The sequence below is a fragment of the Neofelis nebulosa genome, chromosome 8 (genome assembly GCF_028018385.1).
Source record: "Neofelis nebulosa isolate mNeoNeb1 chromosome 8, mNeoNeb1.pri, whole genome shotgun sequence".
Classification (NCBI taxonomy): Eukaryota; Metazoa; Chordata; class Mammalia; order Carnivora; family Felidae; genus Neofelis; species Neofelis nebulosa.
In genome coordinates, this window is record NC_080789.1 from 120,340,618 (window position 1) to 120,368,574 (window position 27,957).

The 27,957-nt window shown below is 44.0% G+C and overlaps 1 protein-coding gene across 7 annotated transcripts in view; it reads right to left on the minus strand.

Moving 5' to 3' along the window:
• The window catches only part of KIAA1217 (KIAA1217 ortholog), a 308,757-nt gene that overhangs the window by 127,143 nt on the left and 153,657 nt on the right, over nucleotides 1-27,957 (minus strand). For all 7 annotated transcript variants that reach the window (XM_058681687.1, XM_058681686.1, XM_058681682.1 and 4 more), the window contains one exon: nucleotides 21,671-21,869. In XM_058681687.1, coding sequence (XP_058537670.1) covers nucleotides 21,671-21,869 — 199 coding nt within the window. The remainder of the gene's footprint in view (nucleotides 1-21,670; nucleotides 21,870-27,957) is intronic.

Consider the following 27,957-nt stretch of genomic DNA (forward strand, 5'->3'; position numbering starts at 1 on the left):
AATAAAGCAGGTAAGGGTAAATCTAGAAGGAAAGGAAAAGATATTTGCGAAAGGGGGGACAGAGACACCCACTTCAGATAAGATGACATGTGCATTGTCATCCTGAATCAAGGAGATGCCACCCTTCTCACAGATGTCTGAAGAATGTTTCAAGCAAAGGGAACAGAAAGTATAAAAGGACTTGAGAAGCAGTAAGCTAGGATGTTAAGGGAACTACCAAGATGTCAATAGCTGGACTTCCTGCCACACCTCCCACACACCCTCTTGGGTATGAGGTGGAAGGGAGGCCAGATGGTAGATGGGCTTATACCTACTCACCAGATGGTGGATGACCTTGGACTTTGAATGAAATGATGGACCATACAGCACTTGGTACAGAAGAGTGCTGCAACAAGACTTAAGGGTTGGAATAACCGTTCAGGCGGCTCTATGGAGACTGTTGGTGGCAAGGGGGAAGTAGGGAGGCCAGGAGGAAGCTACTGCAAGGGTCCTAGCAAGTGGTGATGGTGGATTAGGAATGGAAGAGGTAAGAGGTGGCCAGGGTCTAGATACATTTTGAAAAGTGGGCCAATATGGAGCGCCTGGGTGGCTCAGTCAGTTGAACATCTGACTTTGGTTCAGGTCATGATCTTGCAGTTTGTGAGTTTGAGCCCCACATTAGGCTTGCTGCTCTCAGCAAAGAGTCTGCTTCAGATCTTCTGTTCCCCTCCCTTCTTGTCCCTCCCCCATTCCCACTCGTGTGCTCTCTCTAAAACAAGTAAAACATTATAAAAAAAAAGAAGCAAGTGGGCCAACAGCTCAGGATTTATTTCCCCACAGTGGCTTTATGAAATGCTTAATAATGACAATATTCCCAACTTATGCAGTACTTACTACAATTCAGGTACGATACTGAGCAATTAACATAAATTAACTACTTTAATTCTTACAACAACACTATGAAGTAGGTTCTACTTTTATATCCATTTATAGATAAGGAAACTGTGGCAAATAGTACTTAGGAATATGACACACATCACATAGTGGTTGGTGACAGAGCTGGTGTATAATTCTGGGCAGTCTGGCTCCAGAGTCTACACTTGATATGTTATATGACTTCTCAAGGTTAATGTGTAAGAGAAATAATAACTATCTTGACCCTGATGAACCCAATTCAACCAAAAAATTGAGAAACAAATATTATGATGGCCATTCATTGAAAATTTTGGGTCCCAAACAAAAATTTCAGAAATAACCTTTCCCTCTTTTGTTAAGAGAAAGATAAACCGGGAAGCCTGGGTGGTTCAGTGGGTTAAGCGTCCGACTCTTGGTTTCAGCTCAGGTCATGATCTCACAGTTCGTGAGTTCGAGCCCCACAGTTCGAACTCTGTCAGCACAGAGCCTGCTTGGAATTCCTTCTCCCTCTCTGTGTATCTCCCCTGCTCATGTGCACATGCTTGTTCTCTCTCTCTCTCTCTCTCTCTTGCTCTCAAAATAAATAAACATTAAAAAAATTTTTTTAAAGATAAACCAATTTTCAGTGGAGCCACTTTTTTTTACCAATTAAAAAATTTTTTTTTAATGTTTATCCATTTTTCAGAGAGAAAGAGAGACAGAGCGAGTGGGGGAGGGACACAGAGAGAGGGGGACGCAGAATCCGAAGCAGGCTCCAGGCTCCAGGCTCCAAGCTGTCAGCATAGAGCCCGATGTGGGGCATGAACACACGAACCATGAGAAAATGACCTGAGCCAAAGTCGGACGTTTAACTGACTGAGCCACTCAGGCACCCCAGTGGAGCCACTTTTCATAGGTCTTCTTGGATAAGGTCAAGTTGCCTGGCCACTATTCACAACCATGAGTACATTAATGGTGAGTGCTGTTAAAGGCTGCACTGAAGGTGACCCACTGGAAAAGCACGGACTCCAGAATGGGGCTGGGCATGAAGGATTCAGAGCATGAGGGCCATAACTGCCTGCCCTCTGATGAATTCGTTCTTTCTGGCACTTGCCTTTTGGTTTTTCTTTGGTAAAAGAATAGCTATCTTCGCTTTAGCAAGAGCATGAAATAAACCAATGGCCCTTTACTCTATCATTACTAAGACTTTCCGGGAGGCATTCTACTCTTTACCACCATTTTTCTAGTGCTGGATCTTTCTCTCAGGTCTCCTGGGAAATGGGTCAGGATTTTATGGATGAAGAAATTGAGGCCTAGGAAGTCTAAGAGATTTGCCTAGGGTCTCTGAGGTATTCCCTGACAGAGCAGGGATGGTAACGCTGAGATCAGAATGTTCCCAATGTTTTTATAGAAGGCTTTGAGCTCAGCCCCGTGACAGGTGCTTCTGTTGTTTCATCAGATGAAACTACTGTAAAAGCTGGGCAAACACGTTCTGAAGTCTGCACACAGAGGGGTGGGCAATCACACATGTTTTTAGAGTTTCAGGCTACATTTTGCTTAATGCTCTATCTCGGCTTTCTTCAGTACTTCCCGCCAGTGGAGAAATCTGTACACATTAAGGAAAGTTGGATTGTTCAGTAATACACCTGATTATAATTCTAACTTCAGGAGGCAACACATTTCAAATCTTTTTCTAGAACATCCGCTATAGTCATCCTAAGTACAACAGATGAGGCATAAAATCTTTTATGAGCCAGTAAATAGAAGCTTCTGCTGCACAATGTTTCAAGTAAAGATAAAAGTACTCCTTCTTTTCAATCCTATAAAATGGAGAGCTTTAGTCATTTATTCCTGGCTAAAAGAAGGAGAAAAAGCCTGATAGATCAGAGACAAATCCTCCGGTTCCTTTTATTCAAACCTGTCAACAGACCTGAGCCACAAAGCTCTAACACCTATTATCATCGATGTGTACGTGCATTCTCCCTGCACACTCTGTGAATATGTGTGTACGAGGATGTATCAGGGCTCGTTGGGCTTCCAGACCGCTTTAGCATCAGGAGAAACAGAAACAAGGTTTACAGATGGGAAATTAACTAATAGTTGGAGAGACTGGTGTTTTCCTTGACCTTCAAAATGTTACTTCCCTTTTCTCATCCGCGGGATAAAATGAAAAAGAAAATTCATTTCTAAGCCCATGCTTTGTTTACTGAGAAAACACTAAACTTGAACGTTAACCACTGCCCTTCATTCTCCCAAGTAACACAACTAGTTGAATGAGCTCCCGTGACACATGGCTTCACAACGACTGTTCAGAGCTGCCAAAGGAAAAGGCAAGAGACGAAAGCTTTCTGTTTTGCAGTAGATTTTGCCCACAGGCTGGGCCATGAAATGCAATGGGTAAGACAAAAGCTTTCTGTTTTGCCCACAGTTTGGAAATGGGTCATATTTCAATCCATGTAAGGTAAAAATATTTCACCTTCAAAACACACTGCAGGCATTCCCTTTAGAAAGTTAATCTATTTCAACATTCATTGTGCACAGCAGGGCACAGTGGAATTGAAAGAACATAGGCTTCAAGTGTCAGTGAGCCTGGGTTCAAATGCTGGCTTCACCACTTACTGCTATGACTGTTCATATGTGACTCACTCCCACGTAGTCTGTTTCTTCATCAATCCTTCTTTCAGGATTATGACAGCGATTAGTGATGTCAGTAGGTTTCCAGACACAGAACAGGTGTTCAGTGGATGATTTTAGTATGAAATAAAAGAACTTGGGTTGGTTTAGATGCCATTCTACCTTTTTATCATAAAGATATTTCAAATATATGGTTTTCTATCCTCCTCCCTAAACAGTACGAGGATTTAGAATGCTTCTACTCTCATCACACTCTCTGGACCAGTTTCTAGCTGGTATTTTTATTTTCCTTAGGTCTTAACTCCCTTAAATGATTCATTATGACTGATGCTTATTTAGATTTTACCAAAAAACCACGCTCACTAGTTTGTTTCCTCCACATCACTGGATACAGTCCACCTCCTCCTCCTCCTATGTTTATGACACTTCTTAGCAAAATATATACCTTTTTGTTGTCCTTTGTTCTGAAGTAATTATAGATTCACAGAAAATTGCAAAAAAAAAATGTGCAGGGAGGTCCCATGCACCTTCACCCTGCTTCCAACAATGCTGACGTTTTGTTTAAGTATAGACAATAACAAAACCAGGTCATTGAAATAACCGGGTCATTGAAATTGGGACAACCCACAGAGCTTACTCAGATTTATACATGCACTTGTGTGTGTGTGTGTGTGTGTGTGTGTGTGTGTGCGCACGTGCGCACGCATGTGCGTGCGTGGGTTATCCTATAAAATTTAACTGCACGTAACTACTAACTCAACAGTGCTATCTAACTGTATCATCCTGACAAGGCTCTCTCATGCTACCCCTTCCTAGTCACCTCCCCCCATACATAATCCCTGGCAACTGCCAATCTGTTCTCCATTTCTATGATTTTATCCATTTGGTGTTTTATATAAATGGAATAGTACCTTTAGAATTTGGGGCTTTTTTTTTCTCTGCACACCCCTGCAGGTACAACCAAGTTGTTGTGCATATCAGTAGCGTGTCCCTGTTTACTGCAGTAGAATTCCACGGTGTGGACGTACCTCATCTGTTTAAGTAGGCACCCACAGAAGGATGCTTGGGTAGTTTCCAGCTTTTGGCCATTATAAACAGAGCTGCTGTGAACATTCATATACAAGTTTCTGGGTGAACATTAAGTTTTCATATCTCTCAGGTAAATGCCAAAGAGTACAATTGCTGGGTCATATGGTAAGTCTATTTTTCATTTTAAAATTAACTGTAAGGCTGTTTTTCAGAGAGGCTGTACCCTTTGACATTCCCACCAGCAATATATGAGCGACCTAGTTTCTCTACATCCTCGCCAGCATTTGGTGTTATCATTATTTATCACCTTAACCACTCTGTGTGGGGGGTGATATTTCACTGCAGTTTGATTCTGCATTTTCCAAAAGGCAAATGATGAACATATTTTCTTCTGCTTATTTACTATCTGTACATCCTCTTCAGGGAAATGTCTCTTCTTGATTTTTTTGTCTATTTTCCAATTGGATTGTTTGATTTTTTTGCTACTAAGTTTTGAGAATTCTTTATATATTCTAGATACTAGTCCTTTCTCGGTTGTGTGACTACAGAGTTTTTTCTCCCCAACTACAGCTTGTCTTTTCATTCTCTTGATAGGGTCTTTTTAGGAGGCAGTCCATTTTATCAACTTCTGCTTTCATGGATCATGCTTTTGGTGTGATGGCTAACAACTCTTCACAAAACTTGAGGTTCTGAATACTCTTTCCTCTTTTTCCTCACGGCTTCATAATTTTACAATTAAGTCCGTGATCTATTTCAAGTAGATTTTGTATAAGGTGCAAGACTTAGGTTAAAGTCCTGGGTTTTACCTGTGGATGTCCAATTGCCCCAACATGATTTGTTGGAAAAACTATCTTTCCTCCACTGAATTGCTTTTGCAATTTGATCAGTATCAGTTGGGCATAACTGTGTGGGTGTATTTCTGGAGTCTCTATTCTATTTCATTGATCTTTGTGTCTATCTCTCTGCCAATCCCACACAATCTTGATGGCTGTAGTTCTATGGTAAGACTTAAAATAAGGTAAAGACTTGAAATCGGTAAACTGATTCCTCCCTCTTTATTCTTCTTGGCCAAAACGCTTTTAGTTATTCTAGCTCCTTTACCTTTTTAATATACATTTTAGAATCTGCTAAAAAAAAAATCTTGCTGTGATTTTGATAGAAATTGTTTTAAACCAAGGGATCAATTTGTGGGGAGAACTGAATCTTTCAATGTATGAAAGCAGTATGTCTCTTCAACTCTTAGGTCTCTGGTTTCTCTCATCAATATATTGCAACTTTCAGCATACATGTTTTACTAGATTTGTAATTGTTTCATTTTCTCTGGAGCGGTTGTAAACGGTCTTGTGTTTTTCATTTTGCCTTCCATTTGTTTGCTGTTAGAACACAGAAATGCAATTGATTTTGTGTGTTGATCTTGTATGCTGTGACCTTGCTAACTCACTTATTACTTCTATGAAGTGTTTTATTTACTTTTTTTTTTTTTTTACATTCTTTCAGATTTTCTATTAGATAATGTCATCTGGAAACAGAGGCAGTTTATTTCTCCTTTCTAAGTCGCATGGCTTGTATTTCTTTTTCTTATCTATTGCATGGGCTAGAACTTCCAGAATTATGTTGATTAAGAGTGGTGACATTGGACATTCTTTCCTTGTTCCCAATCCTAGAGGGAAAACATTCAATCTTTCACCATTAAGTATGATGTTAGCTGGTAGGTTTTTGCAGATGGTCTTTATGAGATGAGACAGTTTCCCTCTATTCCTAGTTTGCTGAGAGTTTTGATTTATTTTTTGAAATAATGAATGGGTACTAGATTTTTTTCAAATGCTTTTTCTGTGTCAATTGGTATGATCATATGATTTTTCTTCTTTAGCCTATTGATATGGTACCTTACATCGACTGAACCTCAAATGTTGCAATGGCCTTGCATACCTGGAATAAATCACTTGGTTGTGATTCATTTCATACATTGTTACTAGTTCTTTCAGCCAAAGTTCTGTAAATGCGAAAGTCTCTTTATTTTATTTGAACATGTCTTCTTTTGGCCCTCACCCTTAAGTGAAAATTTTGCCAGTTAACGAAATATTGCTTGAAAGTGATCTTTCCCCCAGGATTTCGAAGATATTATTCCATTGTTTTCAGACTTCTTGACTTGTAAAAGTATGCTGCTGTCAAGTTTTCTTTTCTTTTTAGATAACCTGTCCTTACTCTCTGGCTGTTGTAAAGATTTGCTTTCGACATCTGATGTTTTGAAGTTTCCCGACAGTGGGTCTATGTGTGGATTTTTTTCCCCTAAATTTTGCTTGGGATTTTGTGTGGTGTTTCAACTTGAAGGCTCAGGTCTGTCTTCAATTTTAGAAAAATTCTCATTTGCTATATCTCCTATTATTGTCTTCTCCCAATTATTACTAGTCTTGTCTTGTGGAGTACCTATTAGACATTGATGTCCTCGGCTGTTTTATGCTGCCTCTGAATTGCCCTTTGATGTTTCCTTCTTTCTTTCTTTCTTTCTTTCTTTCTTTCTTTCTTTCTTTCTTTCTTTCTTTCTTTCTTTCTCTCTCTCTCTCTCTTTCTTTCTTTCTTTCTTTCTTTCTTTCTCTTTCCTTTTCTTTTCTTTTCTTTTCTTTTCTTTTCTTCTATCTCTCCTCAGATTGTGAGATTTCCTAAGACTTATATTCTAGTGGATCATTTCTCTCCTCAGTTGAAAAACCCGCTTGAGGGATTCTGGTGTTCCTGATCATTTCTAAGTGAATTTATAGGCTTGCATTGCTTGTCATTGGTATTGTCCCACAAATAGTCTACTTCTTTTCTAGGCACATTGATGGCTTGCACCTCCTTTGTCCCTTTTGAAGTTGAGCACAGTGTTATGCTGACTTTTAACTGAACTACCACTGCATGCAGAAGCTTGGAGAGCCACAGCAGGACTTGTCAGGCTCCCCTTTCCTCCTTTAGTGACACACTGAAAAGGAGCCTCTATCAGCATGGGTCCTCGGGGGGGCCAAGAAAGGCAGAGGCTTCTGCCAACCTGCAGTGGGCAGGCAATTTGAGCAATAAATAGACACTGGTTGTCCCAGGTGCCACTGAGATTTGGGGATTGTCTGTTACTGAAGCATTACCTAGCCTATGCTGACTGATATACTTGGAGATTCTCCCCAAATGCCACTAGAATAAGTTCAGGCTCCTTCCCTATGCATGGTTCATGTCTAGGGCTTTTGTTTCTCTGAGAAACAACACTTTATTTCTCACCAATGTTGGGGTCAGAGTGTAAACTTTGTTGTTGTTTTCCTGGGCTGTAAGTAAGGTCTCTCCCTACCCCCATCCCATCTTATTAAATGCCCACTTATCTGAACCCCTGGCCTATTTCTGTAGGGGCCATAGTGTGTTTTTCTGTTCATTTTCCTGTTGCCATGTAAATATCAGAGTCTTAGCCCAAATGCCTGAGAGCAATATCCACTTCTGAAATATCTGTGCTCACTGTCGTTTCTACTTTGATACTCTTCTTCACTTCTGGAAGCTGGGGATTTCCTTTCCTTTATTTTAAACTCGGCCATGTATTCATTTTCTGCTGTTATTATTATATTTTATCTTATGTTTCCATGTGTTTGTAGGAAGAAGGGGACTGTTGGCACTCTACATTCCTTTACCTTTGCCATATTGCTAGAATCTCCCTAAGATCTCAACCTAAGAATCTCCCTGCAAACATAACTTCTACATGTTCTGGATTCTACTACTCACATTCAACTTAACACCAACTGTCTCCCTGCTGGGATGCCTGGGTCATACCCTTAGAACTAAAGAACAGAGGACCTGAAAGAGATGGCTCCAGAAGAATAATGGAACATGGAATGGAACCTAGAATTTAGAGATGATGTCTAACAAGCAAATAAGGGGGGAGCATCGTGAATGGGGGCAGTTGCCTGCGAGGCAAATTCCAAAAACAATATAGACTAAAGTGTAATTTAGTTTTTATTTATTTTTTTAATTTAAGTGTTTATTTTTGGGAGACAGAGAGACAGAGTGGGGGAGGGGCAGAGAGACGGAGACACAGAATCTGAAGCAGGCTCCAGACTCTGAGCTGTCCGCACAGAGCCTGATGGGGGGCTCGAACCCACGAAGCACGGGATCACCACCTGGGCTGAAGTCAGACACTCAACCGACTGAGTCACCCAGGTGCTCCTAGACTAAAGTGTAATTTAAAGGCACGTGACTTAATGGCATGTTCCTCTGCCATTAAAAAAAAAAAAAAGGAAGGAGAATCTGTCATTTGCAACAACATGGATGGATCTTGAGGACATTGTACTAACTAAAAGAAGCCAAACAGCAAAAGACAAATTCTTAAAAACAGAGTAGAAAGTGGTTTCCAGGGGTTGGGGGTGAGGGATATAGGGAAGGATTGACAGAAAGGTATGAACTTTCAGCTATAAGATATATAAGGTCTAAGGATCTAATGCCTAACGTGGAGGCAACAGTTAAGACTGTCTTGTGTAACTGAAATTTCTTAAGAGGGTACGGCTTCAATGTTCTCGCACACACAAAGAGATATAAGCGACGTGAGAGATGTATCACTTTCTGAGGGGGGGGAATTCCTTCACAATCTATATGTGTAGCAAATCATCATGATATATACGTTAAATAATTTACAGTTTGGTATTTACAATTTGGTTTTTCAACTATACCTTAATAAAGCTGAAAAGAAAAAAGAAAAAAAGAAAAAAAAAAGGCACATGACTGATGCAGGGAGAGACTGTCAGGAAGCAGCCAGCCTAAAATGGAATTACTGTGAAAGAACTCCTAACCGAGCAAGCAAAATATAATGTGAAAGAGTAATGATGGGGCATCTATTTTGGATTGGGGAAAAGCTGAGATGATCCCTTTAATTAACTTTGTGGATAAATAAAGTTAGAAGCTAATAGCTCTCCAACGGGAAATGTTTTGATTTTCACCGTTTTGATGTAAGTATTTCTAAATGGAATCCATAATATCTTACCTGAGAAAAGAAAAATGTAATTGACATTTTAATGTATTACTCAGGTCATCGTTATGAACATCAGTTAGCTGACAGAGTACTTACTATATGCCAGGCACCACAATAACAGCATTACTTATATGACCTCAGTTGTCCTTTACAATTATTCTAGAGGTAGGTCTTTACGGAAGGGGCTCCCCCAAACTCACATACCGGGTAAGTAGTGGAGTCCGGATGAGGTGGCCCTAATCACTACACCAGCTGCCTCTGTGATACTCAGTGCTCTTTTTTGAGGGGGAGGGGACACCATAGCCACAGGTGTGAATGGCAGGGGACAGGGGTGAGTACTGTAGACAGAAGTGCACCAGTATGGCTCCAGTCCAGCTTGTAGAGGAAGTTCAAGTGTTCAATGCATGGTATCTATGATTCTGCTTACTGCCCTCATAAAAGATCCATCCTTTTTCCAACAGACAAACTTCTCTTCAACACTCAAGTCCACTTCAAATGCTAACTTTTCATTAAAAACTTCCCAAGTTATCAAAATTGGAATTCCTTTCTTTCTCTTTTCAGTATAGTATAGTATAGTATAGTATAGTATAGTATAGTAGTTGAGCATGTGGGTCTGGAGACAGACTGCCAGGGTTCAAATCCTGGCTTTGCTGCTCAGCATATTAGATACGGCCTGGCATAGAGTAAGTGTTCACTGGCACAGAGTAAGTACTTAGCAAGTTTTAGCTACTCTGATGGCAGCTGCATTCGGGCTTTCTTTTCCGTATGCCTCCTCCACTAGAACGCAAACTTGGATGGCAGGAAACCATCTTACTCTAATTTCAAAACACCTGCAGAATCCAAAGTCGTCCCACCACTTCCTTTGCTAACACTCTCATCTCCCTAGATCGAAGCCAGACTTCAAATTGGTCTCCCAACTTTGCCCATGCCCCCTTGGGTCTGTTCCAAACCCAGTAGCCAGAAGCCAATCTTCAGAACTCAAGCGAACCCACTGCTTATACTTCTGCGATCAGCCATTTCCATTCTGATATGGCCAGTGTAGCCAAAGCTTTGCATGTTGCAAAAGGCCTACTCTATCCAGTCCCCACTGCTTCTCCAACCTCATTCCCTCCTCCTGTCTTACTGGGCAACTCCAACCACAGTGGTTCTCCTTGCTGTTCTTTGAAGGCTGCAGGCATGTTCTTGCTTGGATCCTGTGCGCTGGTTGCTGCCTCCACCTGGAATTCTCCTCCCCTGAGTATCTAGGTGGCTTACGTCTCCACACGCTCCAGGTCATGGCTCAAATGCCAGTCGTTCAGTGACGCTCTCCTTGTCCATCCTGTTTAAAACAGCAGCTCTCATGCCTTCCTCTCTTTGGCACTCCCTGTACCCGTGCCTCTATTTTATTTTTCTCCATAGCATTTATATCTATCTTCGGGCTTTCTTTTCCGTATGCCTCCTCCATTAGAACGCAAACTTGGATGGCAGGAAACCATCTTACTCTAATTTCTTACATAAGATATATGTGTATCTTATTTGTTTGCCATCTGCCTCAACCAGCAGAATAGAAGCTCCAGAAGATCAGAGGGTTGTGACTCTTTTGTGGATTGCGCCCAAGAGTGCCTATGTAGGAACTCAGTAAGTATTTGCTAAAAGAATGACTTTCTTTCTTCCTACCTAACATAACACCATGTGCACTGCAGGTATTTAATAGGTACTTGTTACATTGAACTCTTTTACAAAAGGCTCCTACGTTACTTGACTTTTCTTAGGAAGGCAAATGGAAGCATAGGAAAACATGTAACTCCACAATCATGCAAAACCAAACTAACTGCCGAACCAAAGCATAACGCACCTTGTTCCAAAGGAACTTTCCTCCCAGGGAAAATCTTCAGCTGCATTGGCCTCATTCATTTGCCTCTGCCTTGTCAAGACCAGGACCAATATCAACATCTGGGTGCTAACTGACCATGGCTGGGGCTGACCTCCCCTGGAGCAGACAAGGGGAGGACACTGGGGAGGGAAATACCTGAGTTTCAGAAACTGGGGCGTGTGTACAAAGGGGGCATGCAGTCCAGTGAAAAGGTCGGCCACCTTTCCATTGTTGAACCTACCTACATTTCTAAGCGTGTCAAGATGGGGGGTGATAAGCTGGTTCAGGGATAAGACGGGGGCCAAAAACAGAAACAGCACAGAGTCAAAGGTGAGACAGACTTGATGAACAAGACGCTCTGCAGCTCACGGTGGGAAGGATGCATATTCCCAGACTTCCTGGGAGGGCCCTGCTGGTGAATGTGTGCTGGGATTAAATACCCTAATTTCAGGACATTATCCAGGGCAGACATTTCAAGTCTCCATATTCTCCTGCCAAAATATAATGACCACTTTCCATCTCTTACCGAGGACTGGTTAAAATGCCTTCATGTGGTGCTATGTTGTGAATTCACTCTATTTCTTTCCTAGGGCATCCTAGGACCCTAACTCAGTGATCCGCATCAGAAACAGCAACATCACCCGGGCACTTGTTAGAGCTGCCGATTTCCGGGTCCCGCCCCAGATCCACTGGATCAGAACCCCAAGAGGTAGAGCCAGACACCTCTCCTCACAAGTTCTCTGCTAACGCGTGAGAACCACTGTCCTCAATGAGAAGTGTCATGAGAAAGAACACACCAGGGTAAGCAGACAGAGACTGGCAGGGTGGGTGCTGTCTCCCTCAGGGAAGTGCACCCTGATGAGCACCGTCTGAGCAGAGGTCTGAGTGAAGTGGGGACGGGGCCATGCAGGTATGGTGGGGCCAGGAGGAGGGAACCGAATCCAGGCGAAGAGAGAAGCACGGGCAGACCGGACCACTCGTGCAGCCAGGAGGCAGCATGGCCGGGGTCCGTGGAGCTTCATATGGGGAGTCTGATTTATTTTCAAGTCCTGACATGGGTACCATGTGTCTTTAGTTATACTGAAATCCCCTTAAATACAAGAACCAGATTTCATACAGTTTCTAAATAACTCACCCGGGTACCTTTAACAGTGCCGGAAACTGAACAGATTCTTAATAAATGCATAAATACATAAATAGAGGGAAAAAAAACTGGGGAGTGAGCAAAACTTGTGGAGGGCGGGGGGAAAGAAAGATTTATTTTGATCGTGTTTAGCTTTACGTTACTGGGAGCCATGCAGCCAGAGATATATGAAAGCCAATTAACACCTTAGAAAAAGCCTGAAAGTGAAAAGCTGGCAGGGATATCATTTCTAATGACATTAGCCAAATTTTCTAGAACTCAAACTCAGCGTGATGAAATTAGGAGTTTTCTTGATGGGATACAGTGAAATCAGTTAGATGTCAAACAACTTTCGTTTCCCAAACTTGAGGAGGGGGCTCAGGAGATGCCAAACAGAAAAGTAGGAACAGGAGTTGAATCGGTACCAAAGGTTTTTACATTTCCGCTCGCACTGCTGAGCGAGAGACACCAAGTCAACGCACTGTGCAAAGGTTGCAGAGGCTAAAACGAAACCAAACCAAAATAAACAGAAAACTTGACAAACCTCATTTTCCTGTCTGGGAGAAAGGAACACTTAAAGTTTGTGACAACTGCCATAAGGCTGATCGTCCTCTCAAATGAGAAAACAATAGGAAAGAGAAGGGCGTCCCAAGCCCCTATATCCGTCTGCTGGCGGCTATAACAAAGTCCCACAGACTTGGGGGCTCACAACAGAAATTTATTTTCTCACAGTTCTGGAGCCTGGAAGTCTGAGATCAAGAGCTGTTTCCTTCTGAGATTTCTCTCCTTGGCTTACAGATGCTATCTTCTCCCTGTGTCTTCCCATACCTACGTCCTTACCCCTCTTCTTATAAGGACATCAGTTCTATTGGATGAGGGCCCAGTCTAATGATCTCATTTTATTTTTTTATTTAAAAAATGTTTTACTGTTTATTTATTTTTGAGAGAGAGCAGGAATAGGGGAGGGGCAGAGAGACAGGGAGATACAGAATCCCAAGCAGGCTCCAGGCTCTGAGCTGTCAGCACAGAGCCCGATGTGGGACTTGAACCCACAAACCGTGAGATCATGACCTGAGCCAAAGTTGGATGCTTAACAGACTGAGCACCCAGATGCCCCTAGTGACCTCATTTTAACTTAATCAACTTGTTGGAGACCCTATGTCCAAACAGTCACATCGTGAGATACTGGGAGTTAGAACTTCAACATATGAACTTGAAAGGGGGAGCAGGCAGGGTATGATTTGGCCAATAACAGCCCCTAGGAGAGTGGTTCAGACTGACATATGATGGTAAAGACCATCACAGTGGTGGCTTGGGGCTCCAAAGCAATTTCTGGATGGAGAGAACGAGTCCACTGGTGGTCCACATAAAACATCATCTCCAGATTTAGAGGCCTTTTAGTTGTAATGCCATATCCCAGAGCTAACTCAAGAAATCTGCATAGGAATTCACCAGTTCCTTTACCAAAGAAGACATATGTCTACCCTCTAGCAATGCAGAATGGGTACCTTCCTGTGTTCTTATACTCTGCCTGAAATAACAGACGCTGCCTAAAATCTGTTTCCAGATGTCAGTGGGCAGCCCTCTGGAGGCCACTGCTAGAATGACAGCACCACGGATGGAGTTCTACTTGAGGGTATGACATAAAGCTGGCTTACATCTCAATATTGTTTTTGGTATTTCATAGAATATTCTTTAAACGCTGGTGCAAAAAAAATGTGTGGGAATTCTTATAGAATTAGATGAGCACAAAGGGGTGGTTATATTTTAAAGTCAGCTTTTGGTGCGCCTGGGTGGCTCAGTCCGTTAAGCGTCCGACTTCGGCTCAGGTCATGATCTCACAGTTCGTGAGTTCGAGCCCTGCGTCGGGCTCTGTGCCGACAGCTCAGAGTCTGGAGCCTGCTTCACATTCTGTGTCTCCCTCTCTCTCTGCCCCTTCCCTGCTCATGCTGTGTCTCTCTCTGTCTCAAAAATAAATAAACATTAAAAAACAATTTTTTTTTAATTAAAAAAAATTTTTTTTAAAGTCAGCTTTTAAAGAACACGTTAACTTGGCAAGAAACTTCTAAGTGTGCAACGAATCTCGCATTTACCAAAAAGTAACGAGACAGAGTCAACAGATTTTCATCGAGTTTTCATGGCAGAGGAAAACAGAGAACTAAATCTCTCCCCCCGCCATACGTAGTTCAGGCAACATCTCTTGATGTCTCTCATCTCTGATTCCAGCCAAACCATAGCAGCGCATATCAGAGTACATCATCTGAATCCAGATACTTCCAAACCCATTCCTGGAGAGGGTACAGAGTAACAGCCAGTATGACTAGAACATATTAAAAATTTGGAATTTTGTCTTCGTGGGAGAGATTCCTTCTCTAAGGCTCTTTTGTCATTCAAGCCTTCAGTAGCGACGTGCCCCTCAAATTTTCCTCTCCAGCTACAGTTATGTACCCCGAAGAGACAACGAGTAGTCAACAGCCAATCACTTAAGGGCCAGCTCAACTGTCAAGACTCTGTCAACTCTTCCCGTGTTACCAGATTAGATCACCAGAAATCTACAGAGTCCAAGAAAATGTGCCTTCTACCAACATGGCTTCACACTGGGTCCCGGGATTTTGACTTGTTATGCAAGGACGTAGCTGTATGAAAAAACTTTTCATAAGACAGCCGTTATTAAATACAACTATTACATAATACGTTGTCAACGACATTAAGATGCAGGAGCTCTTGGGTTATAGTGCTTTCGACTTTTTTTTTTTTTTTCTAATAAACTGGTATACACCTCGTCTTAAATAATGAAATCCATTTGACTCGGTACATTTCCCATTTTATCTTCTTTTTTTGTCTTTGCTGCAATGATAGCAATTATCCCTATCTTAATTTTTCTGGCACACATATTGTGCCCAACTGCTACTTGTGTTAATTCTTGTTTTAATGGTTCTTATAGACTTTTATTGTCTTTGAATGAGCCAAATCAAATCTATTTTGGATGTGGAGAGGTATAAATAACAGATAAAACTTGCCACACTTTCTTGTGTGGTCCTATGAAACCCGATCAAGGGTTCTTTTTTGAATAAGAGTATTTTTTACATCAGAAAAAAAAGCAAAAACATTACCTAGGAGTCTGGGTTAGGATGGGGTATCACAGCTGTGACAGACAGAGAGAAAGATTTCACACGGGCTTACTGGCAGGTTGATGTCCTGAAATAGCTTTGGAAATTTAAGTCACCTATCTAGTTATCTAACCCCATAGCTTCACCTGCAGTATTGAAACGTTTTATGTACACTTTCCAAAAAAGTGACCTGTAATTCAGGTTTAGCAACACCCCAGCTGTAGAGGAGGAGACAGAAGCAGCAGACCTCAAGTCTCCAGGACCCCTCATCGTTACGACCTACCAACGACAGACCCTGTAAAGTAACGGTGGCCTGGGAGGGCTCTGACCCTTAGAATGAATCAAATCTTCTATTCGCCTCTGTTGATGGCTCTCCTGACCTGCATCCGGTCTGTAAAGTATCCTCAAGATACTGTTCAAGGGCCTGGATCTCCTCAGGTATCATATTAACTAAACACTTTCTTCAAAGTCTGAGAAATCTGTTACAGGGTTTCAACCCAGGAGTTTATAGCAAGAGATTTCGAAAGGCATCTGATGAACTTTATCTTTTCAAAATAAGCACAAACAAACCATGAATCTACACAGTAATCTTTTACAAGAACATTCTTTCTTACGGGTGAATTGAGAGCCAAGAGGGTAAACTTGAATAAGTGTACTTCCTTCTTTCAGAAAACCTCATGTATGAAAACCCATACTTACATCACAAAACCACGCTCCACTATACCAGAGGATTTCTGGAAATATTCCCACAAACCCATTTTTTTCTTAGCTTAAAGATTGATTCAGTTCTGGGGCATCTGGATGGCTCAGTCGGTTAAGCCTCTGACTTCGGCTCAGGTCATGATCTCACTGTGAGTTTGAGCCCTGCGTCGGGCTCTGTGCTGACAGCTCAGAGCCTGGAGCCTGCTTCGGATTCTGTGTCTCCTTCTCTCTCTTTACCCCTCCCCCACTCGCACTCTGTCTCTGTCTCTCAAAAATAAATAAACATTACAAAAAAAAAAAGATTGACTCAGTTTACAAAAACTACCTTTCAGGACATTCATTACATCAAGTGCAGCAAGAAAAGTAAGAGGCAATCCTTTTGACTCACCCAATATAGTTAAATTAAAGTATTCAAGGACTTCTGTTGTATAGAGGAAATTTCTTCATAATTTCTTTCTTTCCTTTTTTTTTTCCTTCCCCCAAACCCCTGGTCTATGTAATGTTTTTACTCTGCGTGTGTGTGTGTGTGTGTGTGTGTGTGTGTGTGTGTATTAGCAGTTTAGCATAGCTCATTTTCAAACGAAATCTTACATAAAACTACAATCTTTATGGCAGAGAAAACTCCACAGAACTCTAGAATTGTAGGAAACACAGTTGAAAAACCCTGTCTCCAAGTCATTCTTCAGTGTACTGCCAAGTGTCTAGAAGTCATCAGTTTGTATCTACTGGTAATTATATTTTCTGAAACACACAACAGGAAGCACTACATTTTCTCTGCAAATACAGGAATCAGCGTTTGTATCAGTCAGGGTTCACTTGCAGAGCCTGAACCAGCTCCGGCTAATTTAAGCAGAAACTGACTTATTGAATGGTTTGCACAACCACTGAACTGAATCTCCACTGTAGAGCTGGGACACCGCAGAACCCGTTTGACAATGAGGAAGCTTCCTGCCACTCTGGATGGCTGACTCCAAAGCCCCTGCTGCCTTGAGCAGTAAGCTGTTAATACCATCGGCGATTCAGGCCACACTTGAGCCCTAGGTACCAGAAAAAGGGGTGCCTTGCACTTTGATTCTAAACACTAGCTTTAGTGACTACACCCTGGGATAATGACAAATGATCCTAAAGAAAAGCCAAAAGCTTTCATGTGTGCCTGGGTCCCTACTGGTGGAACCCAGAGCACTGGATATTCCAGAATGAGTCTGCATTGCAGCACAGTAGAAGGGAGGAGTGGACAATGCCAGCCAGCCACCATACCCACCCACGCCTGTGTGCTTAGTTCCATGCTAGAGAAAATACTGTCCTTTGGTCGCACCCTAAAAAGATCAGGAGTGTGCCCCAGAACCAACTGACCTGCTACAAAACTCTTTTTGTAATTTTTTGTTTTTACATTACATCTCCATCATCATTGGTGCTCGGGACAACAAATTTCATACCTGTTTCACTTACTCTGTAGAGCAATACTTCTTTGCAATTGTCTGACATCGATTTCTCTTTTAACTATCCACAGGCTAAGCCTTCATGCTGAAACAGTAAAGTGCTCAAATATGAGTCTTATAGTCTCTGCCCCAACCCTTCTTGGCTTTCCACTTTGTAGACGGGGGCGGTTTCCTCAACCCTTTGTTCTAACCTCCTACCTATTCTTGTGCACAGGAACAGAGATTCCGGCAACCATGAACCCTCCCCCCCTCCCCAAATCACTCTCAGAGAATGATCACCCTCGCCGTACCATTCTGGAATAAAAGAACAGACACAGAGATGCTCAGGAATTCACATGCACTGAGAAAATTCTCCCTCAATTAGTCTAAAATCCTCCCGAGCCGTTTAAAATCATTCTTGTTTGTTGAGGCTGAGTCTTTAAAAGGCAGTTTGTTACAGAAGTGGCAATGCCTCTGGCTGCCGGCTTGGCATGGGAGCTCTCTTTTCCACAGCTAACCGTTCAGAATATGGTCAACAAAGGCATCTGGCTGCAGCGAGGAGGAAGTTGCTGCTACTGTTCTTATTTTCACGGGAGTTTTATTTTCAAATTCCTGAGGGCACACAGAAGGGTGGGAACATCTTGTGGCTACCCTTTCCCCAAAGCCGGCTGTGGAGCCTCTAGACATCAGCCCCTGCCCATGGTCGCATTCCAGACAGGCATTTATAAGACAGCAATGATTAAAAGCAAATGGCTCCGTCGTTAAGGCCCAGACCTAGTATCAGCGGGACATTTTTTCACGGAAATTATTGCTAAAACCAAAACTCGACGGCAGAGCGGTTTTTACTTCATTTTGTGGACTTCCTTTCTCCTCATCTTCTCTATTTTCACCGAAGAGAGAGGGAAGGAGAAATGGCATGAGTTCCACGGAGGAAGAGTGCATCCGGGCTCTGGATGGGTAGAGCGCGGCAGGGAAGTGAACCTACAGAGTTGGCCCATCATTGCAACCTGACCATGTTATGGATCCGAGACCCTGAGCAGATGTCTCTATGTACCTTTCTGCTTTGTAGATCTCCAAGATCTACGTGCCTTCAGCATGGGAAAGGGCTCGTGGGTTTTGCTGTCATCGGGCCGTGCCTGCAGTCCCAGAGTCCCCTCCCCGATGGGAAGCCCGCATCCTGCGTGCAGGGAGAGTGCTGTGCAGACACCAGCGATGTCTAACTTCCCTGTGCTGAACAACGCCTCATGCTCTCCCCGCCCTTGTCTCTCCTCCACGCCTTCTGAAAGCCTCTGTGACACACGACGTCCACCAAGCACCGTGCCCAGCCCCCCTGGGCTCCTCTCATCCCTTGAATATGCTAAAGTAATGGAAAGGAGGAATTAGTCGAGTGGAAAAATGATTACGCAGGCAAGTTTATCTCCAGGCACAGGCTGCCTGAAGTGAGAGCAGGTTTCGTGCCCTCCAGGGAGCGAGAGTGGTTTGAGGATTCTGCATGCTCCTGGCCCCCACTCTCAAGGAGCCCAGGTCTCCTCCTGGTGCTGCCTGAGCTGGGGGAAGCCTCCTCTCCAGTGATTCCTTGTCCAGGTGCAGAAGCTTGGCCTCCACAGACAGGTCCTGGAGGTGCACAGCCCCTTGGGTGAGGAGACAGAAGCACTATCCTTGGGTGCAAAATTTAAGGGGCCTCCTCAAAGTCAGCAATCAGGATAAACAATATTTTCATGTGAAATTTTTAAAAACCAAAATCAGTGCAAAAATCCTTATGGACAAACTATGACAATTTTAAATAAAGACAGGATCGCCAGGGCTCCGGGAGAGATCTGAAAATTCTGCAGAGGCATATAAAGTGACAGTGCACAGATTCCCAAAGTTAACCGGGGCTTCCAAATGGCACCGGCGCTGGGTCTGCCGGAGGCTGCGGCTGGGTCCGCCATCCGTGGAGTCATCGCCACGTTCCTCCGCCACCAAGTGCTGGAGGCCACCCACTGCTCCTGGTCCTGGGCTTTCTGGGGGACCCGCTCTTCCCGGAGCCTGTGTGTGCATATTAAATAAAGCCAGGCACACTAGGGATTTTCCCGAACACAAGGCTGAGCAAGGCCCCCGGCAGGGAGATTGTGTTTAGACTCTCCCTGACTCACACTTTCCTGTTTATTTCCCATCCTGGCTCAACTGAATGACGCCACAAGGCCAGGTGCGGCCAGGAGGACATTCCCAAATTGGCCACCAAGAGGCGGCCAAGGGCAGAGCCAACACCTCTGGCCTTGCGCCAGCCTCCTTTCTGGAACCATGGCTCCCCTTGCTTGCTTGGGCCAACTTCTCATTGCTCTCCTCTCTGCTCACTGTATTCCTTTGTTTCTGCCCGAGAGTTGTAAAGCCCACAGGCCAAAAAGTGCCTTGTGGAGCTGGAAGAATCAACACCTTGGATACATTTTTTAATCTGCCGCGACTCTGCACTCGCCAGAACGTCAGAGCAAGGTGTGCTCAGGAAAACCGAGCCCCTTGCAGAGAAGCACGGCCACCTCACGAGAAAACACCAGCCACCCTCAGCCGTTCGTAGGGCAAGGCAGCTCCTGGTCCCTGCAGCTTCTCTGCCCCCACTTGCTTCCTGAACACCGCCAGGATCTACCTACACTCCCAGCTGTGCCTGGCTGCTGGAGGAAAGTCCTGCCAGCCAGACAAAGGATGCACTGTCCAGCAGGCTCAGTGTTCCCCAGGTATGGAGGAAGGCGCACAGGCATTTCTTCTTATCTTCACTTTATTTTGCAAAGCACAGGCTACCTTTACAGAGACCTGAACCTCACTCATTTCCTGCAAAGCACAAAAGCGAAATCCCCCCTCCCCGATGGGCACAAACTCGGTGGGGGTAAAGCACGGAGCGCTGTCATCCAGATTGGAGCACCCCAGCCGCCTGCTGGTGTGGAAGCCTGTGTCGTCTGGACACTGTCCGGGCCCAGGGTCCCCCTATGTGGCCCATTCCTTCATCTATATGTGAGGTTGATAGGAAATGGAGGCCTGTTTCTGCTGTCTAACTATGGGACCTCAAAAAAAAAAAAAAAAAAAAAAACAAACCAAGAAAAGAACAAAACAGATGTTTTGTAATTTTCTTCTGTAATTTATAAAATTACAAATATAATTTGTAAAAAAAAAAACCAAAAACCTGCACTATTAACCTAAGAGGAACTATACACAATTTAATGTAAAAAAGTAGCATTGATAATGCAAATAATAATAGTTTGGTTTCTTTTAAAGGACAGCCAGTACAATGTCTGAAACCAGTTTTCTCATCCTCTGCAACCAAGGGAACAAAATCGAGATTCCTCCTCACAGCTTTCTGCCCTTTTCTCCTTCAAGCAAGGTATTTGCTAGGTTTTATGTGGCATAATTTAGCTATTTTCTGCAGGGTCCAGCCCTGCAGCCGTTTGTGGGTGGATTCTGTCCCTGTCCGCTCTTACCCCATGACCTCATCTATCTGCAAAAACAAGTACTGACCTGGAACCTTAAAATGGCAGGTTAAGCTTATGAAATGGGCCGAGAGGTCTAAATCCTTATGGCCTGTACATTTTGTTAAAGGGCCCAAAACTTCTTCTAAAGCAAAGCAAGATAGAAAGTGAATTTCCAGTCTAAAGAAGCAAATGATCGTTGGTAAAGGCAGAACAATAGAATCCTTCTGCTTTCCCTAAAAGCCTGTTGAAAGGAAAAGCGATACCAAACGCACGCCCCCTGTGCTGGTGGGAAAAACAGCCCTGTGTTTACGGCTGTCACTAACAGTCATGGGGCCTAGCCCGAGTTTGGACGTGCTGTTTCTTCAGCTTGATGCAAAATTAGTGAAGTTCCCTAGGACTTGTGTTATGACAAAACGAGATCTAATTAATATTCGGATGCAAGGATGTGTGCTCAGAAGCATAAAAATACATACGTGCAGTAATAAAAAGGCATCAGAAACTGCCCACCGAGGCTTACCCAGAGATCTTTCTTTTGTCTGGTTGGTTGACCTCACCACCGGGAGACTCGCTCGAGTTCGGCTGCCTCTGGAAAAAGGACTTGGAACTTCTCCTTCAGACATGGCTTCCAAAGAATCACCAGACGTCTCTGATAAATGCTCGACAGGGTCGCCCAGATTGGGAGGTTGAGGACTGTGAGACAGTTTGGGGCTTCTTGTCTGCAAAAGGCAGTTGAGAGAAAGTAGGAAAATAAATGACTATTAATTATGCTGAAAATATTTGCAATGCCATCAAGGTCTGCCGATCCTGGGAAACAATATGGTAGGGAAAAAACTCCATGAGAAGGACTGGACACAGAAAACTGAAAACCCAGTGGGTCAAAGTACCAGTTGTGAAAGTTACTGGAAAAAAAAAAAAAAAACTGCCCCCAAGTATCCCATTAAGATTTTTATCACTGCTCATCTGTACAGATGCCACCTTGGGCAAGGAGCTGCAGACAAGCCACATCATGGGAAAGAATGATAGCAAATCAATTCCTTTGGCCAAATTCTAAGAGTTGTTATGACAACAGATGGGATTGTGCGTGTTTAAATATGCCTCAATGGATGATGCACTCACCCCACAGTAAACCGAACACAGCCAGTCCTTCAAAGTCTTACAGCAAGACTGTTTCCAAAATCAGTAAACTCAGATTGTGAGGGAGATATTTATATCACAGTTGAATTTCTTCTTTTGAGGCCCAAATCCCATAGGTAAGATTGTGTCTACCTTTGGTTATTACTACCTTGCCAATCAGCAGAAAGTGTTTATAACAACCTACACACACACTCGACACATAATTGCATTTTTAGTTATCTATACCACAATGCAAGAAATTTAATGTGGAAAATGCCCATAACCTATTAGTCAATAACATTCCTTGAACATGGACTACTGGCTGAGCATTGTGGGAGATGCAGAAAAGAAGAGACAACATGTTGCCTAGGGTCAAAACGTTCGAGAATGGATTGGTACAATTAGTGAAGGGCAAAAGGTAACACAAGACAGTGTGTAACTAAGCGTCGACTATGAACTATGTGGTACATCCAGTCACCTTTCCGACAGACATATATCGAGTACCCACCATGCTCCAGGCACTGTGCTCGGTACTGGGCCAGAATGATGCACAAAACCCACATGCCCCTGCCCTCATGGTGTTTACAGTCTAGTCAGGGGACCAACACTGAAGGCGAATTCAAGGTGCGGTGAGACTCTGCTAACTCAGACTGGTGGGGGTGGGGTGCTTGAGTGGAGAATCAGACATGGAAACTGTGTTCTCAAAACAGAGGGAAGCTGTGGGGCGCCTGGGTAACTCAGTCGGTTAAGCGTCCGACTTCAGCTCAGGTCATAATCTCACAGTCCGTGGGTTCGAGCTCCGTGCCAGGTTCTGTGCTGATAGCTCAGAGCCTGGAGCCTGTTTCAGATTCTGTGTTTCTCTCTCTCTCTCTCTCTCTCTCTCTCTGCCCCTCCCCCACTTGTGCTCTCTCTCTCTGTCAAAAATAAACATAAAAAAAAGAGGAAAGAGGTAAGCTGGGAGGAGGGGGTAAACCGGAGGGTAGGGATAAAGAGAGGGAGAGGCATTCCAGGTGGAGGGGACAGCAAGTGCAAAGTCCCCGACGCAGAAGGAGGTGACAAGCCCTGGAGGCTTGCTGGGGCAGGTGTCCAGCAGAGATCAGATCACAGAGCCTCAGAGTCAAGGTGAGGGTGCTCATTCGGATTCTAAGATACCAGAACTCCACAGAGGAATTTTAGGCAGGCCAAGAGGCCAGGGGGCCAGGATCAGATACATTTTTTTTGAAGATCACTGGAGCTATTGTGTGGAGGTCAGAGAAAGGGAGTCAGCAAAAGTAGGGGATTAGGCTGAATAAACGCATCTCCGCTTTCCCCTCTCGCACTGCCCATCGTGACCAGCATCGCATGATTCCAGGCACCTTCTGGAAGGCAAACTGATCAGAATTAATCAAGTAGGTGAGTTTTCTCTTACTCAGATACCAAAGGTGCTGAGGGGCTGGTGGCAGGCTACAGGCAGTCCACAGCAGCTAGTTTTGGGGTTTACTTGCATTCTTGAATTTCCTTTAAGACTTCCCAAGGCTGCCACTGCATTTTGAAGTTAAGCACCGAGACACTTAACTCTCTAGGCAGGAGCAACTTCGTGGGTGGACACCCTATGCCCCACACAGGACCCCACACTTAATAGGGTTCCATGCTTGGTTTATTGTTCTGCTGTGGCTGTCTTGAAACTCTTAGTGATTTTTGGAACAAGGTATGGTGAAAATTATCTAGCCAGATACACCAGGGAACCCTGTGAGGGTAGAACGATCGGTTTCTTTCCCCTCTTTCTTGCTAAAAGTACAAGGAGACCCCTCTTGGCAGGGGCACTCTTGCAGTATCTACACGCTCGCTCCTTGCTACACCTCTCAGGACCTTTCCACAGAGGAAAACTGGAAACGGGAAGATCAGCACACTCCCTGAAGTGTGGAATGTGGCTTCCGGGAGAGGATCAACCTGGGTGTTCCACAGGAAACTCTCAGCGCAGATTACTTGCCAGAAAGGACAGCCATTAACAGTGAAATTGTCTCTTTGGGTTAATTCTTGTGCGCAAGCCCCCAAAGTGGTTTATTCCCAGATTTATTTTCCATAAAGTCTGCTTCTGTAATAAAGATTGGGATCTGGCTTTGGCACCCTGTGAGAATATTACTGGACTAGAAAAATCCTCCTTAAATCACTGTGTGGCTCACCAAGGTCTAGATACATTCGTAGGGTCTCCAAAGAAGTAGTTACCTGGCTGCTACACTCAGCAGAATATGAAGGTAAGATGTCCTCACTGTGACTTAAAAAAAAAAAAAAAAGACTACACATTCGATTTAGCAAAATAGCCAAGAAATAATATTACTTGAAGCAACGTGGCCACGTCGATGACCTCTGCCGTGTGGTCATCTCTGCAACCCACGGCAGCTACGGTCCAGTTGATGAGTTGTCATTTTCCATTGCAAAAAGGAATAATCCTCGAAGATAATCAGAATCAAATTTCTATTTCTTGTACAGGGTCATCGTGGTGGTAGTGTGCATAAAAATAGAAATATAAGGGGTAATCTCTTTTTTTTTAACTTCCTGTACACAGCTACTTAGTTCCAAATATAAATTTCCTCTCTTTTTTCTGTGTCATTCATTTTCCCACTGCAAACTATCACTGCATATTAGCAATCTCCTCACAGGGTACCCCCTCCCAGATGCCAGCTCGCTGCTGAGACATCATTTAGTGCAGAGAAAAGACAATGGAAATTGCTGACACTAACTAGTGTCAGATACTCTGTGATTGGATATACGAAAAAAGAAAAGTCAAAAAGCATTCGGAACAGGGTCTCTGTATGCAACACAGGGCTAGGCTCCCGGGGTTAGAAGCACTGCTTTCTGGTTCTTGAGATCATAAGGCATTTGAGGGATATTTCGGGGCCAAGGATAATATATACATAACAGCTGCGCAAGAAGAACTTACTGTGAGTGCAGAAAGGGTTTGGGGGAGTAGCTGTTGACACCCAAGGGTGGGTCAGGAGAGGAGGAAGAACGTGGGTGAACATGCTAAGAGACGCCCTGAGTGGAGTCACGCACCTGCACCCGTGTCCTCAGGTCTTTAGGCACTCGGGGACACACAGGAGAAGGTGGGACAAGTGCTGGCCCCTTAAGGGACTTGTTCCCCTGGGCGCACGCTGAGGCATGATGTCGCTCTGTTGTCTCAACTGAACTAACAGATACATCGTCCAAAGCAGTGCAGTGCCAAGCTGTATCCTTCCCTAGGCAACCCTGGGGCAGGATTTTGCCTCCTGCTAACCTCTTTGGTAACACTGAACACATGGAGAAGTTTCACTTTTGTTATTTGACTTGATGCTCAGCAATCTTTGAAAGAGTTCCTGCCCCCAAACGATGTCCCTGTTCTCTGAGGAATTCTTCCCTGCCCACGTGGATAAGCACCTGAAGCCCCATGTCCCATACTTAGGATGGACAGACATTGCAGCTACCCAGGGACAGTCCTGCTTTTGCCTGTTGTCCCAGTGTGATTATTAGTAGAAATGCCCTTTCATTCTCAAGCATGTACTGGCATGAGCAATTAAGTGTAGAGTCGCCCATTCCCAGCCAGTCTCAGCTGATTGGACCAAGCAGTAGCCACCTGACTTGGGCTGGACCAATCATATTCTCTCCCTTAAACATGGAGACCTGGGACACAGGAGCTATTTCATTAGTGCCTCATGAGAATTTGAAATGTGAGGCCATATGAACTCATGGCTGAAATCTACAGGGAATGTGAAACAGGGAGAGTGCAGAGAAAGGATGAGGCAGATCTGTTCAAGAAAACAGACAAGAGATGTTCGTGACCTGAAAGACAGACAGCATCTATCTGGGCCACTGGGCATCTCGGTTTCTGATTCCAGCACATTGTGGGGGGCCTTTCCCACGAATTCCTTCCAATTATTTCCATTTTGGTTCTTAAACTAGTTTGAGATGACTTTGTGCCTTGCAACAAGCCATCACTTGACAAAGACCAATTCTAACAGCTCCCCTGCCTGGGCTGTTAACGATGCTAGCGTGTTTCCAATATTAGCAGTAAGACACGGAGTAAGCTAAACTCTTCAGAGTTTGGTTCCCATTATTTTGTAGTTCATAGAGTCAACTCTCTTTAAAAACTCTTTTTAAAAAATCTCTTTAAAAAGCATGATGTAGGGTTACTAAGATGTTACTTTGCAAAGGCACCCAAATATATCTTATTGAAATTTTCACTGCGTATGCTATTATTATTATACGAGAAAGGAGAGGTTCAATAACAAAAAAGGGGGGGCAGGATGCTCACACGCTTTCAGATTTGGCCTGATAAAGAAATCTTTACGTTGGGAGTTATTCCCATTTGGCTCAGGCGAAGTCTCCATCAGGCATCGTCTACAGCATGGCATTTGGAGTCTCTGCCCTAAGCTCCTGAGTGAGAGCTGACCCTCACTGCGGAAGACGCGTGGAGCAGTGGATGGTGGAAATGTTATGTGAGCCATATGAGCAGGACTCAAGGGTTTGGAAGGCTGCATTTCCCTCCCTGCTTCATGGAGACCCATGATACCAACCATCCTCCCCTCTGTTTCCATCACAGCCTTCTAAACGTTTACCCCAAAGCACCAGCTGACCTCAAACGTACAAACCCAAATGGGAAGTCCTTTGGGGTCATGCACAAAGGGATGGTTTGTGTAAACCCGGCCACCTGAACTCCATTTAGCCTTTCTAGTCTTCCCTTCTTCAAAGAGGGCTTTCTATCACCAAGAGATGCTGGGGTGACAGGCTTCACAAAGATTCCCCCCTTTGCTTCATCTGCAACATGCACAGAATGGTCCTCTAGAAAACGGTGACAGGGGGCGCCTGGGTGGCGCAGTCGGTTAAGCGTCCGACTTCAGCCAGGTCACGATCTCGCGGTCCGTGAGTTCGAGCTCTGCGTCAGGCTCTGGGCTGATGGCTGGGAGCCTGGAGCCTGTTTCTGATTCTGTGTCTCCCTCTCTCTCTGCCCCTCCCCCGTTCATGCTCTGTCTCTCTCTGTCCCAAAAATAAATAAAAAACGTTGAAAAAAAAATTAAAAAAAAAAATGAACACTTTGGGTTTCTCACCAGTAATACTGGAAGCAAGCAGAAAATGGAGCAATGCCTTCAAAACTCTTTCAGCTCTTCAATAATTACTTCTAACCTAGAATTTTCTATTCAGGCAAACTCTTAATCAAGTATGAGAGAAGACACGTGAGCCTTAAGAAGTTTACCTCCTCTGGGGTGCCTGGGTGGCTCAGTCAGTTAAGTGGCCAACTTCAGCTCAGGTCATGATCTTGCAGTTCATGAGTTTCAACCCCGCATTGGGCTCTATGCTGACAGCTCAAAGCCTGGAGCCTGCTTCAGATTCTGTGTCTCCCTCTCTCTCTGCCCCTCCCCCGTTCATGCTCTGTCTCTCTCTGTCCCAAAAAAAAAAAACAACAAAAAACGTTGAAAACGGTGACAGGAGCGAGCAGGGACTAACAAATTGATGCCTGCTTCACTGTGATCGACACACGGTAATCTCATTAAACCCTCACTGCTTCATGATACTGGTTACCGCTGAGAAAACAAATCATTTACACAACTTGCCTGAAATACTAGCAAGTGAAGCAACTGGGACCAAGTCTGTAAGATTCCAGAGCTGGCGGTCAGTGGTAAAGTCATTTAACCAGGAGTCTGGAGACGCTGGCTCTAGTTCAGCTCCTACCAAAAAGTG